Source organism: Onthophagus taurus, chromosome 4, assembly GCF_036711975.1.
Source record: "Onthophagus taurus isolate NC chromosome 4, IU_Otau_3.0, whole genome shotgun sequence".
Lineage (NCBI taxonomy): Eukaryota > Metazoa > Arthropoda > Insecta > Coleoptera > Scarabaeidae > Onthophagus > Onthophagus taurus.
In genome coordinates, this window is record NC_091969.1 from 2,156,320 (window position 1) to 2,177,293 (window position 20,974).

The 20,974-nt window shown below is 32.9% G+C and overlaps 1 protein-coding gene across 1 annotated transcript; it reads right to left on the minus strand.

Moving 5' to 3' along the window:
• Positions 1 to 229: 229 nt before the first annotated feature.
• LOC139429686 (3'-5' RNA helicase YTHDC2-like) lies at positions 230 to 20,974 on the minus strand. Its single transcript, XM_071195619.1, has 10 exons — positions 20,798 to 20,974; positions 9,478 to 10,363; positions 8,886 to 9,376; positions 8,654 to 8,827; positions 7,934 to 8,586; positions 2,134 to 2,281; positions 1,276 to 2,067; positions 1,065 to 1,216; positions 487 to 1,011; positions 230 to 364 (listed from the first exon to the last, which is right to left on the minus strand). The coding sequence occupies exons 1-9, from the start codon at positions 20,972 to 20,974 to the stop codon at positions 861 to 863; spliced, it is 3,624 nt and encodes a 1,207-aa protein (XP_071051720.1). The 3' UTR covers positions 230 to 364; positions 487 to 860.

Here is a 20,974-nt window from a genome sequence, read left to right on the forward strand (position 1 = left end):
TGCTAACAGAAAGTGATTTAATATGAAGTTAAGTGCTTCAAATTGTTTCAAGTATGTTTCAAAGTTTTCACACACTAAAAGGTAATTGAGGAGATTAATTACTGTAATATTTGATATCTTGTGTACCTGTAAACACTTATAAAGGAAATTTTATTAAATATGATAAATTTTTTAAGTAAGAAATTAGTTTTTATCAGAAAGTATTTTTTAATCAATAAATAAACCCTAATAAAACATAAAAGTCATTTTTTAATAGTTAATTCAACAAACAACAAAAATTACCACTGATGATTATTTCTTCTTCCTCTCCATCCACCTCTCCAACGTGGTTTCTTATAACCTCCACTCCTTCTTTCAGGAAACTCTGAAAAAATCACCCAAAAAAGAAAACATATTAGTTAAGCAACTGAAGTTTTAAGAAAACTTAATACTTACAAGAAAGTAATAACATTAATTAACGTTAATACTAAATTAATTCTAACTTACCTGTAACTTCTTAATAAATAAATTAATCTTCTTATTTCATAATCGGATGTGGATAATGGTGCGGAGATGATGTGGCATGATCAGGATTTAACACATTAATAAACACATTTACAATACGACATAAACTACATGCACAAAAAAAAATGCAAAAAAATTAAGTTAAAAATAATTAAACCGTAACAATTATTAAGCTAACATAGAAAAGGATAATTTATTAAAATGTTTTTTGTTAAAGGAACTGTACGAACATCGTAGATAAATAATTTTAAAAGAAATGCGATCAAAATGAGAAAATTCTAAAAGAAGTGTTTGGAAAAAAGAATATTGTTCGGATAAGATGAGGTAATAAAAAAGATTTACTTTAAAAATTATTCTTAAATATCAAGACCCCTAAACAAAATTGGACGTGCGAAAACGTTAGGTTGATCGTTACGTTCCATCATCAACGTGGCTATTTTTATGCCAATCTCCCTACTAATTTGATACCCATCCACGAAGTAATTGATCCCATTTGGAAAAAATCCCCTAAAATTATTTAAACAATAAAAAATTATTAATATATTTAATAGGAAACTCACCTGATTTGATCGTATGTAACTCCTTGTGTACTTAACCAATTAATTTTGGCAGGTGTGTTATATTGACCGTCATTAGTAGACATTAATTGGGCTAAAGCTTGAAATTCCGAAGTTCCTAGAACGTTGTATAGAAGAAAAGTCTTTTGATTTTCCTAGGTTACAAAAAAAAAAAAATTAATTAATAAATGAAATCAAATTTAATTATATATACCAAGAAGCTCCTAAAAACCTTCCGCTCAGTTTGCGGGGCGAAATTCCAAATTCCTTGCGATAAACTAATCATGATATTGCTCAATTCCAATGGACGGATAACATAAAATATCGACGACGGACCAAAACGATATACTGGTCCTATAGTCGCTGTCATATCAATCAACACATTCGTTGGAATACCAAAACGGCGATGATCACTAAAAACACCATCTTGAGATGTGCTTGGAACGTTTGCTCCATTCCCGCTGGTATGACTCAATTCAGGCTGTTTTGAATGTGGTCCGCAACCTTGTCGTTTAGAAGAACCAGTTTTCAAACAAGGTTGGTATTGTTTCGAACTACCACTTTGATGATCATGATTATCATCAGCATCATTTGGAATTCCATTAAAATTTTTTTTAAGAACCTGCTGATTCCTTTCAACATTATCACCGAAATTAGGTTCCATATTTGGATCGAAGTCGTTCGATGATTCGCCGTTTGTGTTAAAATGCAAATATCCATTGCTTCCTGGTGGGAGTCGTGGCCTTTTTCCAAATTCAAACGGTTGAACAAGATTAAAATAAGACTCTTCGATTACAAGAACATAATTAAAAAGTCCGAGAAGATCCGTTTCGAATTTTGTAGTTTTAGCAGATGGTTGCGTGACGTGACGTTGAATCATGTCGTTTAAAGCAAGTCGAAATTTCCACACTACATCGCCACCCAAGTTCACATTTAAAGAATCATCGATTTCCATTATTGACGATTCCGGATCAAATCGCAAAGTTGAACCAGCGGTTAAAACAATCTAATTTTTAAATAGAAAAAGTTGTTTTAGTTCTATTTGGGTGTCTAATACCAATAATTAGCTTACAGTTAATGGAGTAACAGCAGTAACTCCTTTTAAATTGCACAAATTCCCAAGTTTTGACATTTCATCAAAAACAAACCATAATCCTGATGAGTATTCCATGGTTCCTCGAAGACACGAAGTCGAATGCATTAAAACCCTCTTTTCATTTCTATCAAATAATAATTTATTAAATTATTTAATTTATTATTTAATAGGCTCACTTTCATATGAAATGTACCACCCACTAAAATTTGAACTACAACTTTGAAACTTCGGTAAAATAATGCCTTATTATCAACTAAAAAACGATGAAAGTTTCCGCCGAAAAAACTCAACTTTCAATATTTTCTTCCTAGTACTGTAAGTTAATTTGATTGTCAAACTGCCAAGTAGACGCCTTGCAATGCTCCCAATGCGACGTCGGTCGTCGATTTTGGTATCAAAGAGGTGGGTCTCTTACTCCGAAATTGGGAGAAGGATGAATCGGGACCACACTACAGTTGCTCAGATATGGGTTTTATGATCAGAAGAAGGTATTCAGAGGCGCCGTCTTGCTGGAAGACCCGCCCGAAGAAACAACGAACGTGAAGACCGACTCCTTAGGCGGATGGCTACCAGGGATCGATTTTAAACAACAAGGTCAATTGCTGTGGATTGGACGAGAGCTTTGAAGGGACACTTGTCGATTTCAACTGTTTACAGAAGAATTTCTTCCTTTGGGCTTCATTCATACCGTCCTTACCATCGGCTTCCATTAACACCTCCCTATAAAGCAGCCAGACTTGCATGGTGTCAAAAACGGCAAGGGTGGGTTCATCAATGGAATGACATCATCTTCAGTGATGAATCAAGGTTTTGTTTATGGATGAATGATAGTAGTAGAAGGATGCGACATCGAGGGGAAAAACGGCATTTGGAGTTCGTTCAAAGACGCCACACAGCCTTAACACCTGGGGTTATAGTTTGGGGGCTGATATGTGCTGGACGAGGGTGTTTGCCCACTACACCGTATATATACTATGAGCGTAACCGTATCGACACATGCAAAAAAATATTCTTTGTATGAATTATCATGAGACAATGTCCACTGGACCGTTCCGGCACCGACTAACGCCGTACCGTGCCATGCCCGACTCGACAGCAATTCCCAGGGAGGAATATTTTGCAGGTGCCGAAACGTTCGGTGCACGGCACGCACCGATGTGCATAGGCTGCCCAACCGCGTGGTTACGCAAACATCTGTTTTACTATTCCTTTCGCGCTAGAACACTGCAGCAGGTTCAGCAGGTTGTTAAATATGGTGGACGAAAAACTAATGAAATGTGTTCGTAAATACGAATTTTTATATAACTTTCAACATCCAAAATTGATATGGATACTCAAAGGAAAGAGAGAGCCTGGAAGGAAATTTGAAATGATGACATTCGAAAGTACTGAAAAATTTTCTTCATCATCAATTAAGTGTCTAAATAATGTCCAGTATTCTCCCTCAGCTTTTCGTTCTTTTAGAGCATCGTGAATCCAATACCGTCGTCGCTGTTTTTGCGTTACTTTAGCAAGACTGAGGACGCCATATATGGCAAGTGAGACTACTGATTTACTTTATACTGTGACTAAACGAGATCCGAACGGGGCATCTACAGTTTGCATACACGGGCATAATACGCGTGGCATACGGGCATATATATGACGCGTTCCTGTTATGGTCCTAGTATGGAACGGTGTAGTGGGCAAAGACCTTTACATGTCGTTACATCGACAACGTTCTGGAACCGGTGTTAGTACCTTTCATGAAGACGTTGCAGAATGCCACACAACAGGATAATGCAAGACCCCATACTGCTGTAGTTAAAAAGAAGGTTCCTGGAACAGGTTGGATTACAGATTTTGCCCTGGCCTGTAAGGTCATCGGAATTGTCGCCAATTGAACATGTCTGGGATATGATGGGTTGGCGACTAAGACAAGTACCCAGGCCTCCTGAGAATCTGGATGACCTTCGACACAATCTAGAGTTTGCATGGAACGAGATACCCCAGGAGAACATCGACCACTTAAGAGCGGAAATTCTTTTTATGGAAATCTTTTTTCCATAAAAAGTTGCCTGAACATCTTAAGAATGTGATAGGAAAATTTTAAGGCGAAATTCTAAGTACTTCCGTTAAAATAGCGTTTTTCCCTACTACTATACATATGAACCACGGGACTCACGCGTGATTAAAGTAACTCACGCATGATCACGTGATCAAAAAAATCGATTATTTTTATAGCAATATCTTGTTTAACCTCTTGATTCTATGAAGTTTTAATTTCAAATGATTTAAATTGTAAAAGTTATAAACCTTTAACAAGTACGTTATAGATAACAATCTACAAGTCTTCCCGGTTTTTATAACTCCGTCTCTTTACTTCTGTGGGAATAAAACGGGATTATCACTAAGAGCCACATTAAGGAACACACCTTTATTGCAAATTGTAGAGAAATAATAGGTTTAAAATAATTTTAGTTTCAACGAATTTAAATTCGATCGAAAAAATACGAAAAAAAGGAAAAGTTATAAATGGACGGATAACGACTTGGAGCGTAATAATATAATTTTTAATGGCCAAGTAGATGAAAATGATAACGATATAAGTGCTTTGGAGTTATTTTCACTTTTCTTTGATGATGAAATACTGGATCTAATAGTAATCGAAAGTAATGGTTATGCAAATCAGAAGAATCACCACCTAAGAATAGAGAAAACAGAAATAAAAGCATTTATACGTGTACTATTACTCAGTGGATACATGCAAGTACCAAGAAGGAGAATGTACTGGGAGTATGAAAGAGACAAAATGTCAAAATGTGTTGGTGTCTAAAGCAATAAGTCGAAATAATTTTGAATATATTATGTCCCATTTTCATCTTGCAGATACTACTAAAATAGAAGCAAGAGACAAATTCGCAAAGGTGAGGCCTTTATTCCAACATCTGAATAAAATTTTTTTAGAAAATAGTATATGCATTGCATTGATGAAGCCATGGTACCATACTTTGAAGTTGAGAGACACAGGCACCATTCGTGAAAACAGTATACCAGCTAATCCTCTGATGGATTCTAAAAAAATTAAGAAAGAGCCAAGGGGATGCTACGATTATAAAAATGTTGATGTCCAAAATATAATTGTTGTAAAATGGCATGACAATAGTATTGTCACTTTATGTTTAAATTCAGCAGGGGTGAATCCAATTCATTCTGCAAAAAGATTTTCTCGAAAAGAAAAGAAAATTATTCGGGTAACATTTAGTCAATTTATACAACGCCAATATGGGAGGTGTCGACAGATATGATCAAAATTTGAGCCTTTATCGTATATACCGTATTTTCTCGAATCTTATCCGCACTCGAATCTAATCCGCACCCCGATTTTAAAAATGCATAGTGGTAAAAAAATTTAGTTTGCGAATGTAATCCGCATCTTTCTTTGAGCAATTCGACAACACCAAAACGATGCGATGCTTGTTGTTAACCATAAATATAATTTTTTCCGTTGACTGACGCTGATGCACCTAAAGAAACCTTGCTTACGACGAGTTTTTATTAGACTAGACTTTAAATTTACCAAGCCAGAAAAAATTGGAAAATAAATATAATTTTAAAAATAAATAGTAATGCCTAGCACGAATTCCGTTCATATACTGCCCTAGTAGTAGCTCGAACGTGGTGTGTGCTTAATTAATAATTATACATATAATAGGGTAATTATAAAAAAATGCAGCAAAAATCTAAAAGGTTCTTCTATACAGCAAAGTTTAAAGAGATGTTATTAAGTTAGCGTTAAGGAAATCGAAAAGCTGGTACAATTTTTGCTGATAACGAGAGTAACGTTGCAGCTGTTGCGGAAAGACCAGGTAGCTATTGGAGACTGTGAGGCATCGTGCAAAAAATTTACCGGGCCAAAGAAGAGACGATTTCATGAAATTGACGAGGCAGTTTTCTAGTTCTCTCAAGAAAAACGAAAAGAGGGACTAAAGAATTTTTAATACTAGCTCCCAAAAGCGCCTAATGATTTTCAAGAAAATTTCAATTTGTCTCAAACTGTAAATGTCAACAAAATGGTAGTATATCTGGATATGCCACCCAACTACACACTGGAAAGAAGAGGTGTGTGGGAAATTTCTTTATAAACGAATGGTTGCGAAAAATTGCGCATCACATTGATGCTAGCAGTAACAAGTGATAGGGAAAAATTGCTGACATTACTACTATTGAGAAAAAAACCATTCTGAAATCTGAAAGACTTCCCGAATGAGGTCCTAGTTAGGGCACAACAAAAAGGATGGATAATTGAAAAGCTGATGATGGAATGATTAAGACAAGTATGGAGTCGTAGACCAGGAAGATTATTAAATAAGGATATTAATTAATCATAGATGATTGCCCTTGGTTTAGACTTCTTGTCACAATAATAATACCTGGTGGAATAACATCCATACTACAACCTGTGTATGTATATGTATATTAACAAACTCGAGAATTAACAAAACCGGGAGCAATTAAAGGAGCTTCTGAACTTGTTCAGTGAGTGTAGGCGACATGGAAAACGATCCCTGAAAACAATATTATAACATCATTTAAGAAGTTTTGTATAATCCGAAGATGACGTAATATGGGAAGAAAATGATACATAAAAATGTAAATATCGTTCTAAAACCCTTAATAAAGTGTTATTGTTATAATGTGATTTTATTTTACTATTTTCCAAATTGCAACTATACGACTGCGAATCTAATCCGCACCCGATTGTAATCCGCATTTGATTTTAGAGCACATAAAATTTGTAAAAAAGGTGCGGATTACATTCGAGAAAATACGGTATGTCAGAGAGAAAAAACAGTATTTTCCTCTTATAGCGCATTGTATTGACATGTTAGTCCACAACGCCTGGCAACTACATAGGAGAAGTGATGGAACACTTGATCAGCTAAAATTTAGAAGAAGAATTGCCACCACACTGCTATTGCAGAATAAAAAACAAACGACTTCAAGAGGACATATGTCACATAATGAAGATGTATATTCGTTTTGATCACAGGGACCACTACGTCATACCTCAAGATAAGCAGAACTATACTATATATAATACGGCTTGAATTTTGTATTTTTCAAAATACATTTTTAATTTGTTTTACAAAATTTGTTTATTTATAGCTTAAACACTAACCTCTCAGAACATCTACTCATAAACAACCACCAAATTTGTATGGGCATATCTGGGTTAAGAGGTTTTACTGTATATCAATATTTTCTTAAAAAGTTTTAACATTATATTAAAACACCTGTATTTTTTAAATGCTTATTTTTTTTTTAACTTTTTTTTGGTTCACATAGAAGATGTTGGGAACAATTTAAAAGCATTCGCAAGTAATTCTAACCACTCTAGCGAATACTAGAATGTTTGAAACGGAACCGCTCACTCCGTAAGTTCCCCTATCTGATCACTATTTGCCGTTCGCCTATAAAAGTTTTAGAATATGTGAATACATATTTTTATAAAACAAAGCATCACTAAATAGTAGTGGGTATCAAACTTATTTTATCGCGTCTAAATGTACTTCCCCCCTTAATAGAGAGCATGGGTAGAGTTAATGCATGCATAGCCATGCGTGGAGATGCAACCTACTACTAGCTTTTTCTTGAAAAATGTTAATTTTTGTTTTTTTCAACTAAACTTTCATCGTTTCTTAGTTGATAAAAAAGCATTATTTTACCGAAATTTCAAAATTGTAGCCTAATTCTTAATGGGTGATGTATTTCATGTGAAAGTGAGTGTATATACCTTGAAACCACTTTATTGTGATGCGAAAACACAACATTCGGATATAACCCCGCACATAGCGCTGCTTTAACAATTGGCCAACTTCTATTAAATTGTACTAAATTCCTAATGCCACTGGAAACCGGCACCAAACCAGACTGCCTTAACAAGCTAACCAAATGGCATCTCGTCGCCGAAATCATATCCATACAACTCGGACTAACGTAATATTCGCGATAAAACTTCCTTTCCGTCTTAGTTAATTTCGCTTCCTGCCATTTTTGGTACACCATTAACAGGGCCATATGATCGCTGAACGTCCCGCAAGTTAACGATTTCTTTCGTTTCAGAGCTTCGACTTTTTCGGAACCTTTCGTTGGTAAAACGAAAGGATCTTTATGGGTCAAAGTAGCAACGACGGTTAAAACGGGATCGAGACATTTAAAAATTACCGAATAGATTAGCATTTTACCCAAATGGGGTTCGATACAGAGACGAAGTAAATGAGAACCAAGAACGGTTAGGCTTTCGTTAGAATCGAGAGCTCCAAGCGAAACTAAATCGTTTATCGCATTCACTATAACGTGAGTGTTTGGGGCTTCGAGGGCTTTTGAAAGAAAATCGGCTATTTTCATCCCGTGTGGGGCGAGTTGTTTGGTTTGGAGGCAAAGTTCCTTAAAATGTCAAAAAAATTAGATTAAGGAAAATCGGTTTGATTAAAAATTATAAAAAAAGGCTTACATGTAAAGGTACCGTGAGTATTTCCGGTATGGTATTTATTAAAAGCGACTCATAACGCGTCCTAGAAAATATATGATAACATTTTCCTGGAGCGCATCTTCCAGCTCTCCCGGCTCTTTGTTTTAAAGAAGCAATACTAATCCATGTAGTTTCCAAAGTAGATGTTCCATTCAACTTAAACCCCAAAAGAAAATAAATCAAGAAAAACTTATTTAATCAAAATTTTTCTCACCGAATCGTACGATTTCTGTTTAACCTTCCCAGTATCAATAACATGGGCAATATCATCAATGGTAATACTCGTTTCAGCAACATTCGTTGATAAAATCACTTTGCGTTGTTGCGATCGCTTGAAAACGTCGTGTTGCGCATTAACCATCATGCTTCCGTGTAATACGCAAATTTTGAGAAACTTTCCAACAGGAGATGCAGATAAAGCTTCAAGTTGAAGCATGATATCTTCGTAACCCGGAAGGAATACGAGAACCCCCATATTGTTTTTAATCTCAGTTTGATGGATATGTGTGATGATCGCAACGATTAAATCGTGGTCGATTATGTCTTCAAGAATCGTTTGATTGTACAGACTTAAAACGTCATTGTGAACTTGTCTCTTCATGTATTCGAAATATCGAATCAGGGTTACTACGCCGTTATGGCAGTTTTGTTCAGCCATATCGATTGCTGTGCAATTTTGTTGTGATTTTAATGATACATCAGCACCTAAACAATTTTTTTTTTAATATTCTTGTATATATAATTAATAATCAGTCTTTCTCACGGAAGTGAGAGTATAAATAAATAATATAAAAATAATTTTTTACCTAAATTTAGTAATTTTTCAACAAATTCAATATGACCATTAGCCGCTGCTGCCATCAAAAGCGTGTATCCTTCACCACTGTGCTGATGATTAACAGAAACTTCTTCGGATAAAATAAGATGTAAGACTTGAATGAAATTTTCTTCGTTAGGAATTGAAATGTAATGCAATAAAGCTTCATCCATTTCTCTTAATACATCTTGATCGACTACTACAACTTCATTAATTTTATTACTTTCGGCTATTTCATTGTTTTGTTTGCTATTTTTTTTCTGAATCAATTTCATCTGTTCAGACTCATAATTTAATTCAAGTAATATATTTTCGAGGAAGTAATGTTGTATGGGATATGTTCTTCCTTTGACTTCAACTTTAGCGACGTTCCCAAAGTAATTCTCGAATAATTCCACGTCCAACGTAGCCGACATTAATATTAAACGCAAATTCGGGAATTGTTTTATACATTCTCGAAGACTGATCAAAACGAAATCGGTAAATTTATCTCTTTCGTGGATTTCGTCGATTATTATGTAAGATACATTCTTCAAAACGGCGAATCCGCTCATTAATGTACGCAATAAAACGCCGGTTGTACAATAAATTAGTGAAGTTGTGGGTCCTAAGCAACAATCTAATTTTATTTGGTAACCACAAGTTTCGCCAACTCGTTCCCCTCTTTCAATTGAAACCCTTTCAGCTACAGCAACGGTGGAAATTCTACTTGGTTGCGTGCAAATAATTCTACAAGGTTTATTAAGTGAATTTGAGTATTCCAAGAGGTATTGAGGAATCTGGGTGGTTTTTCCCGAACCGGTTTCTCCGGAAATAATCGTAACGGAATTCCTTTCAATCGTTTCCAAAATAAAATTAACATTGTTCTTTGTATGCTAAAACGTACACTTTTATAGCAGCGAAAATACTAGAATAAATTGTTGAAAAACTTGAATAATGTTCGATTAAGTGTAAAATTAGGTTCTATCATTATTTTACATTGAAAGTTGTTAATTACAACTTTGATACGAGATTTTGTATTGAAGTATCGATACGGGTCGTGTTAACAGTTTCTACATCCGCCCAAGGTTCGTAAAGCGCATTGTACAATACGCTTTACGGACCTTGCATCCGCCATGCTGTCGCCAGACAAACCGGAAACCCGCCCTCAGAAACTTCGAGTTGTTCTCATAAAAGGAAATAAAACCTACCCATATTTTCTATAAACTGCAAGAAATTATCAAAGTATTAATTCTGCCTCTTAATGTAAAGAACTACACTTATTATCTTTCTATAAAATATTACTATGAAATTTTAATAGTTATATTTAATTTTAATATCTGCGATGAATAAATGTGTTTATTCAAAATTGTAATAAATTGTTGACATTGATTTGTTGACATTTGTTGCATTGTTTATTCTTACTTTTACTTTCGTTTTAAACTAGGAGGATTGAATACAAAACTTAGATTTAGAATAAGAAATATCATTAAAAAATATCACTGGATATTTTTGGCGGTAAATTTAAATTCACGTTATTATTACATAAAATGAAATGTTCTACTTATTATTAACATTTATTTAGCATTTCGTCTATTTTAAACATACAAGTTAGGAGTGCGGGAAGTTACCCCCAATTTTTTGATTTTTAAATTTTTTATTGTTGTCCTAGATTGTTCTAGAGATGTTCTACATTGTTCCAAAGCGGCAAATTGAAAAAATAAAACTCCACGAGAAAACCGAAAAAACAGGTTTTTTGACTAGCCCCCCATTTTTGGAAAAGTGAAATTTTCTTTGTTGTTCTGGGTTCTTCTAGTTGTTCTAGTTATTGTTCTAGAAAATCAAAATTGTGGGATACAGCATTACGAAGTTATAACTAAAAATAGGTTTGGCCGCTGAAATGTCTGGTTGATTGCTGTGACCATAGCTTTTCTATCAATTCCATATTACAAATATATACCTATTATAGCTAACGCAATCTGGAACAGCTATTATTTTCACTAGAACAACTCTCTAAAGGGCACTTTACTCTTTGAAAATTAAAGTTTTTCGAAGTTTTAATAAGAATTAAAAAACATAGAACAATCAGAAATAACTCAAACTTTGCCGATTCAAATTGTTCTAGATTGGTTTGCGTTCAACACGAACATTAATTTTGCAAAATCACATATTTTTTGTTGCTCTAAATTGTTCTTGTTGTTCTAGGTACTTAAAATGTTTATTTAATCACTGCGGTTTTAGTTCTTTTGAAGTTTCATATAATAATAGTTTTAAAATACTAAAAAAATATAGAATAATCTGACCATCATAATTATCTAAAAATCACAAGTTTCACCTTTCTCTTTAAACTTATAATAGTAAAACAAAAGATGCGATTTAAAGTGTATTTATTTTGTATAAACTAATAAATTAATAAATAAACTAAACTAAGAAATAAAACAATAACTATTCGATCAGTATTACTATATTAGTACAATAATTTATTTTAAGGTAAACTATAACTAAATAAACTAAATTATGTAAATAAACTAATATCATGGAATAATACGGTTACATCACTTTGCTCAATTATAAACATATATGCACATTTAAGCTTTTATTTCAGTAGCTTTTTCAACTTGTACGGATTCTTTTCGTAAGTCTTTAAATAATTTCCAATTGGCATTGTTGGGCACAAATGCCAGGTAGTGTCCTACATCATTCAAAGTTTGAGTACCTTCGTAACTGATGATACCTGCGGGGATATAGAATTTGTTGTGGAGGTACAAATTGCGTACGTAATCACTCAATTTTGTTTTATTGTTCTCTCCATTCGTTGTTTCTATAAACAGACCACATTTTTTGCAATTGTTGCTTAGGGTTTGCATGTAGTTTTCTATTACTTGGTTTAGCTATACATAGCCTAATATTGTTACGATGTCAATGTCGATTGGTAAAATTATGTTTTTATGGAAAGTAACGTTTAAAGCATTATTGCAGTTTTTAGTGCTACAATAACTAAATTCTTCTTTAAATCGTTGTGTGCAAAGAAACGTAATATTTGACACAACATTCACTATTATCAGGCCAGCAATATTCTGGTTTCCAAAATAATTTATGCCTGTTAATAGTTCAGCTCTTTTTTTATATGTTGCTTTACTAGAACCGGTTTTTAAAAATAATTTTAGGAAACTAAAGCAATATGTGCAAACATTCTCAACATGATTTCTAAATGAATAGCCCAACCTATTTTTAGTTATAACTTCGTAATGCCGTATCCCATAATTTTGATTTTCTAGAACAACAACTAGAACAACAAAGAAAATCATTTTTCCAAAAATGGGGATTAGTAAATAGCCTGTTTTTTTGGTTTTTCTCGCAGAGTTTTTATTATTGCTATTTGCCGCTTTGGAGCAATGTAGAACTACTCTAGAACAATCTAGAACAACAATGAAAAATTTAAAAATCAAAAAATGGGGAGCTAACTTCCCGTACTCGATTACCCCCGCAATTTACAACTCCAGAACAAAGTCTATATCCTCGCAAGTATCATCAGCTACGAAGGTACTCACTCTTTGAGTGATGTAGGATACTACACGGCATTTGTGCCCAACAATTAGTTATTATTTAATGATTTAAGAAAAAAATCCATACAGGTTGAAGAAGCAACAGAAATAAATGCACAAATGTGCATATATGTGTGTAAATGAGTTCCGTGATATTAGTCCATTTAGATGATTTAATTTATTTACTTATACTTTACTTTAGAATAATTTTTTGTACAGTTTTTGTGAAAGAATAGGTATTGTTTTGTTAGTTTATTTATTAATTTATTACTTAGTTTTACAAAATAAAATACACTTTAAATCGCATCTAATGTTTTATTATTATAAGTTTAAATAGAAAGGTGATTTTTAGAAAATTAGATGGTCAGATTATTCCATATTTTTTAATTTTTTAAAACTATTATTATATTAACGGTTGGGTTCACTGATTCAACAAAACCTGTCCGATATCACAACAACTAATAAAATTTAAGGTTTTTCTAGTGAAAATAACAGCTGTTCTGAATTGTTTTAATTGTTGTAAGTAGTAATTTTTAATATGAAACTTTAAAAGAACTAAAACCGCAGTGATTAAATAAACATTTTAAGTACCTAGAACAACAAGAACAATTTAGAGTAACAAAAAATATGTGATTTTGCAAAATTAATGTCCGTGTTAAACGCAAAACACATCTAGAACAATTTGAATCGGCAAAGTTTGAATTATTTTAGATTGTTCTATGTTTTTTAATTCTTATTGTGTAATATAAAACCGCTGTCACAAGAATTACTGACTGAAACTTCCAAAAATTTTAATTTTCAAAGAGTAAAGTGCCCTTTAGAGAGTTGTTCTAGTGAAAATAATAGCTGTTCCAGATTGCGTTAGCTATAATAAGTATATATTTGTTATATGGAACTGATAATAGAAAAACTATGGTCACAGCAATCAACTAGACATTTGGGCGGCCAAACCTATTTTTAATTATAACTTCGTAATGCTGTATCCCCTAATTTTGATTTTCTAGAACAATAACTAGAACAACCCAGAACAACAAAGAAAATTTGATTTTTCCAAAGATGGAGGGCTAGTAAAAAAACCCGTTTTTTCGGTTTTCTCGCGGAGTTTTTATTTTTTCGATTTGCCGATTTGGTACAATGTAGAACAACTCTAGAACAATCTACAACAATAAAATATTTAAAAATCAAAAAATAGGGGGCTAACTTCCCGCACTCACAAGTTAGCATGTATGGTTTAAATATATTTAATATAACACACATAACTTCATAATTACTAACATTCGCCATATTGAGTGCCAACATAATTCACTAAAAAAAACATTAACAAATAACTGTAAAAGATTCGATTTATGCCAACGAGAATTTCAAACAAAAGGGAAGCTTTGTGGTGCGAAATTTCAAAAGCTACACCGCGCATGCAGGCTGTTTCTGTAAGTGTTTGGATATTTTTAATCACAAATACTACGTGACTAAAAATTATGACGAATCATTTAAAAATTTCTGGTCTAAACCCATAAATGGCTAAGATATATATATGCCTTCGCAATTTTTAAACATTTTCTTAAATATTTTTGACATGGTTTATCGTATTAAACTTATGTTCTCGTTGTCATTACATCACATTCTTTGTTCATATTTAACAAATAATAATCCTTAAATTAAAATAAATTACGTTAAGACTTACTACAACCAATGCACACCGATAAAAATCACGAACACTACTATCCGTGCTGAAAGTCAAGGCCTTTCACTTTAGACATCGATATCTTCGCAACCGCTTGATGAAAAAGATTGCGGTAAAGTTTGTTGTAATTACTAAACATTTCTACGTACCATTGAATGTGAATTTGAATTTTTGGCTCCGCGGTTTTCTTTTTATCGCGAAGTAAATGAAAAAAGTACCCGATTTTTGAGTGTGCCGCCAACTGTCCACTTTGCGATTTTTTCACTTGAAAATATATTAAACTAAGATTAGAACTAAAACTAGAACTAACACTAGAAACTTTCCGGTTTTGCCGTGCGTCTTTTAATAAAAGGTTTGACGTTTCGGATGCCATGTTGCAACCTTCTTCAGAAACTCGAAGTGACTTCGAACCAGTTTCTGAAGAAGGTTCACACCGGCCGTGAAAGCCTTCGTACTTATATGAAAATATATTGTATTGGTGAACGATTGAATATTGATGATATATATATCGATGAATTAAAAAGTTAATTAAAAAAAAACAAAAAAAACAACTTAATAAATTATTTAATTATTAATACGAACTTAAATTTTATATCATTTGATGTTGTTAACTCGGACTGAATATCCTAAATCAAAATAAAATTTTCAAAATTCGAATTTTTAATGAACAACAAAAAAAATGAATCAGACTTATCTTAATTACAAGTAAATTGTTTCTCCTTCAAACAATGGTTTCTATATACGCCTCCTCTATCAACTTAAATCCTCGGTGATTCCACACTCTCACGCTAGATGTCCAAATCCAAATCGATTGTTTTAATTTATTCTTCCTTTTTGTATTCTGATTATCGTCTCAGTTAGTGTTTTAAATGTTCACGAATTTTTAATAAACAATTTTATACACTTGATTAAATTAGTTTTTTTTTTAATTGCTAGTTTTTTTTTAATATTCAAACTCACATTAGGTTATTTCTTCTTCTTCTTCACTATGATCGGGGTTATGTTTTTTTTTTAGTATATTTTCATTGACGAACGCGTTCACAACAAAAGGGTACGTCTTCTTCTACGATTCAACTTTGATTGTTATTGTTATTTTTTCAAGTGTCGGTTCTTCAATTTTCTATCAAATGCGTAGCGACTATGCTACTGACAATCGTGGATTATTTCAAAAATAATATAAATTTTGGTTATACAAAGTACGTTAAAAGATAATTTATGTAAAATTTCGGAACGACATGCAATGTCGATCAAAATAGTTCAAATATGTTTTCTTTTTTCCAAAAATAATGATTATCAGATATTATTATCGATTTGTTGGTTAATTTCTTCAATTTCAGGAACAATATGGTTTTAAATGTCTTTATCATTATCGATGAATTTTTAAAATAAGATTTTGGAATGGATATGGAAATTTTATTACTTTCTAGAAATATTACGGCATAGATTATTATTGATTAAGTGAAAGATCGCATTAATAAGTCTTTGTAAGAAGTTTTATCGATAATTTCATGAGCAATATCGATTCTCAACTGACAGGTGAAAACGTAGTCATATTTTTTCATTAAAAATGAAATCAGATACTATCAGATACTCGTATCAGCCTGAATTACTACAATATCAATAAAAAAATAAATAAAAAAGGAGAGATGTAACACCACGTTTCTAACTACAGTATAAATAAGAACATATTTCAATATGTTCTTTATAATTCAATATTATTTCATAACAAATATGACCACTATTTGGTGTAATTTATGTGAAAAATGATTCTGCTTTTGTAAGCCGTTGTAGAGTTAGTATTCATTATAAATAATATTTCCAACTATAACAATGCCATAAACACGTATTGATTTTTAATGTTCTATTTCATTGACAAAATCGAAAAACATAATGAAAATAATAAACAAAATCATTAAACTAAAACTAAAACTAACACTAGCACTATCACTAGAACTAACACTAGACCTACAACTAGAAACTTTCGGGTTAACCCGTGCGTTTTTTGAAAAAAATGTTTGACGTTCGGATGCCACATGATAGTGCTAGTGTTAGTTCTAGTTTTAGTTTAATTAACACCGGCCGTGAATGCCTTCGTACTTATAAATAAAATCATACTAACCAAAATAACGTAAACTAGATCTTTTACAAAAAACTAATAATTTTTAATAGATAAGTACGCTACATGTAAACTGTAAATAATTCAAAATGACAATTTTAAAATAAGGTTGTCAAAACTGACAGGTGACTATGTATTTTCTGTTTAATAGTGACATTGTCACAAAAATTAATGACGTTGTCGTTTAAAGAAAATGTTGGTTGTAAACGATGAATACTAAAAGTAAGTTTTTGTTATTTCGCGAAATAATAAAGCTTTTTTTTCAATATTTTTATAATTTAGAAGGGCCCTTCTAACTGCAGAGAGAGGGATGGACGATGTTCTAACTTTAGAAACACAAATTTAGTATTTAACAAATTCTTATGTACGGTTCTTAAGGTTGATTATTAAGGTTTAGAAGTAGAACGGAATGAAATTGGTACAGGCTTTAAATTTGAAAATGTATTGCGCAAACTAGATAGGAGAGGTTCTGTGTCAACAGAATGATGTGAATTTATAGAAAATTCTCCAGGAAGACAAAGTGGTTGCCTAACTCAGCGGGAGAACAACGCCGATCTTCTTTTAAAGAGAATCAGAGTCCCAACAGGATTATTGGTGGTTCGTGATTCCACCTATCGACATTTCCTATGGCTGTTATGGCGGTTTTGAGAGTCCTGTGCTTGTAAAATTGTAAAAGGGTGTGATAGATTGTGGTATGCCGATTCTGGAAAGATATTCACCGAGAAGAGTGTTTGCTACTGAAGAAGATGAAATATCATTTATAGGATAAGCTTCAGGCCAAAGTGTGAAGCGGTCGATTACTGTGAGGACATAAGAACATCCTAAAGATACTAAAGGTCCTAATAAATCTATATGGATATGCTGAAATCGTCCTTTAGGAATGGATATTTTCTCAACAAGGGATTTGGTATGTTGATGGATCTTTGTTTTCTGCTACTGGAGACATCTCATTCTTGTCCAAAATTGTATGTCCTTTGACATATGAGGCCAAATGAAGTGAGATTTAACACTGTGTAATGTAGAACGAAAACCTGAATAAGTTAAAGAATGAAATTTATTAAAAATTACTCTTCTATATTTTTAAGGTATATATATTTTAGGGGATGTCAAAGTAATGTCGCACCAAAGTACTAAATTTTAGCCTGCAATTTTTGTTTCAGATAAAAATATATGTTAGTTATAATTGCATTTGGAAGCTGATTGTTTGTTGATTAAATAAGGTAATTGTTGATCTTGGTCCTGAGCATTTTTAATCATCTGTAAGTTTGGGTATTGATCTTCAAGGCAATCGACATTGATTCGTGACAATGTGTCTGCCACAATGTTCGATTTACCTTGCTCCCATACCTATATTTGAAGCATTAGTAGTTAACGAAAGCGACGCATGAATAGATGGATGCGCAAGTGTTATCGTAAAAGTAAGAAGTTCTTGAGTGAATGATAGTTCATGTTTGTTTGAACATGAAGAGATTGATTTGTCTTTACTAGAATTTAGACCAGGTGTTAAATTATATAGTGGTGCTAATGAATGAACGAATGAATGTATGATAAAAGTTTATCATACCTAAGAATCTTTGTAGCTCTTTTAAAGAAACAGTGCTGTACAGTTATTTAAATGCAAGTTGAAGTCTTGTATGTGAGGAAGAGGGTAACGATCAAGAACAGTTAAAATTTAGATGATGATAATCTCCACAGGGTCCCCAACCATTGGACTCTTTTTTAGGGACCATATGTTATGGAGAAGCTGTGGACGAAAATGATGAAAAATACCTAAAGATACGATAGTTTCAAATTTTTTTTTAGCAATATTAAATTTTTAATGATATGGTGATTTGTAGAATGCATCACTGGGGAAGAAAAATCTGGGGGAGAAATTAATTTTGAGTAGCATTTTAAAAGTTGTTTAAATTTCGTTTCAATAGAAAATAGTTTTGGTGAAGTTGAATTAGTTCGTTGGATTAAACGTATTGAACATAGATTGGTTTCCAAATCAATTAAAGGACGATTTTTAATATATAATAAGATACCGTATTTATGTAAAAAATCGGCACAGATAATTGTTTTTTTAACATCGGCTATAATAAATATGAAAGGGTAATTTCTTCTAAGATTTAATGATCACGTTAATAATTTTTTGTCATTAGTATTTATCGAATTTCCCTTAGCAGCCGAAAGGAATTTAGTAGAATCCTGTTCGTGTTGTAGATACAACGTGTGAGGAAGTACTGAAATATCTGCGAAGACAAAGATTGGCGAATAAATGAAGTAGAACCTCTTGGTCGCTAAAGAGTTGTAGTAATTAAATAATTTTAACTGTTTTTAAAAATTAAAATGCAAAGGCAGACGTGTTGTCTGGTTGGTTGCTTATAATCGAATGATATTTACATCGAAATCAACAAAAATGGTAACAAAGGTAATTTATGATAATAAGGTAATTTGATAAAAGTTATAATTTCTATGTGTACGCTACAGTCGCTCTATATAGAATGCAAAACACCGGAGAATCACGTATGTACGATTTGTGTAGTCAAATATTCTCGACACATAAAACTTAAGCAGCACAATATTGTACCGGTCTTATGGTCTCGACGCAGAAGTACGAGCGCGTTAATTATAAACAGTCGAAAGAAATGTTCTAGTTGAAAAGAAATAAGTCATCTAATTGTAAAAAAATACAAATAATATAATTAAAAATAAACTACGTTTCTTCGTTAATAATGTAACGAAGTAACATTTTTTTTTTAATTCCGAAAAATTAATAACATCCGAATATACTTCCCACATTACCCCGACCTCCTACAGTTTCCGCCCGATTTAGAAAAATCCAAAAATTGATACCTTATCACCACCCACTTATGCAACTTTATTCGCATTTTCCTTAATTTCTTAATTTCCTTAATTAAACTTCAAATTTTCATATTAATTCATTTAAAACCGTTAAACCTTTTTCTGATAACGTTTCCTGACCGAATTTCAAATAAACAAAAGCAATTAGTGGAAATCGCCAAACGACGTAATTACCGAAAGCACATGGTTTCTGAAAATTGTTATTTAAAATAATTAAATAACACCGCAACGAAGTAAAATACGAAGAAGTATCAGTAATCAGTAATCAGGGTGTTACTGTAAACAAGGCCGACCGTCCCGTGTGAGTTTCAGCAGCCAGCGAGCTACCGTTCAGCTACCGTACAGCGACTATTTTTTTTATGATGCGGAATTAGAAATCGTAGAACAATCAAACCGATTTCAAACAATTACTAGTATCATGAAATAACCGTTGAATGATTCTAAAGACGATCCGATTATGATTAACATGATTATTAACCAAAATCATCCCGCATCTTAATTAATTAATTTACTTCATTCCTGATGGTCATCCATGGAAAATACTACCCGTATAGGATTGCCCCGGACACCGCCCAACTGCTGAAGCTACTTTGTGTTGAAGTGCGCGTTCATTAATACTGATTAATCGAAGTTAACGTGAAACACGCGGTCGGGAAAACGTTTATGTAGGTAAGTGCCGTAAACGCTAACCGATTTTGTTAATTATATTTTTGTAAATTTCCACATAAACAAGGGCATCTTTTGAATTATGTTATAAATTTTTCCGATAATTATTTTTAATTAATTATCACTCCGCTATTCCTTAATAAATTTTATCCGCTCAAAAAAGGGATTTAGTTAATTTTGTACCCCGCATCCGATAACGCCGTTAAAATTTTGCTATTGTCATTAATTAGCCCCGCACATTATAATTTAGTTTTGATAACTTGTTTCAATACGATCCCCACCTCGGAAAAATCCAGTTTTCACCCCGAACAAGTATAAGTAGCCGGTCAAAATTTCACATTCAACCAGTTTTCAACTGTCAGAATCAGTCTTCAACTGTCTTGATCAGTCTTCGACCGTTCTGGATTAGTCTTCGACAGTCTTCAAGAGTCTTTAGCCGTCATCAACCGTCTTCAAGAAGTTCGCCAGACTTCACCGAAAAATCTCCGAGTTTTGGAAATAACCGAGTTTCATCGTAAGTTTCTTTTTGGTCTTGCAATTGTGGGACTTTGATTTTATTTTCCGCAATACTTTCCCCGACCTGGTGTTGCTGCGAGTTTTCCGCAACACTCTCCCGACCTGGTGTTGCTGCGAGTTTTCCGCAGCACTTCAT

Bases quoted from the DNA above. Each gene is read 5' to 3' on its own strand.
- LOC139429686 (XM_071195619.1), bottom strand. From the start codon at position 20,974: ATGAAGTGCTGCGGAAAACTCGCAGCAACACCAGGTCGGGAGAGTGTT. The intron at 9,377-9,477 runs GTAAAAAATTAT...AAAATTGTTTAG, and splicing joins TGAAAAATTACTAAATTTAG to GTGCTGATGTATCATTAAAA. The intron at 1,012-1,064 runs GTGAGTTTCCTA...AAATAATTTTAG, and splicing joins GTTACATACGATCAAATCAG to GGGATTTTTTCCAAATGGGA.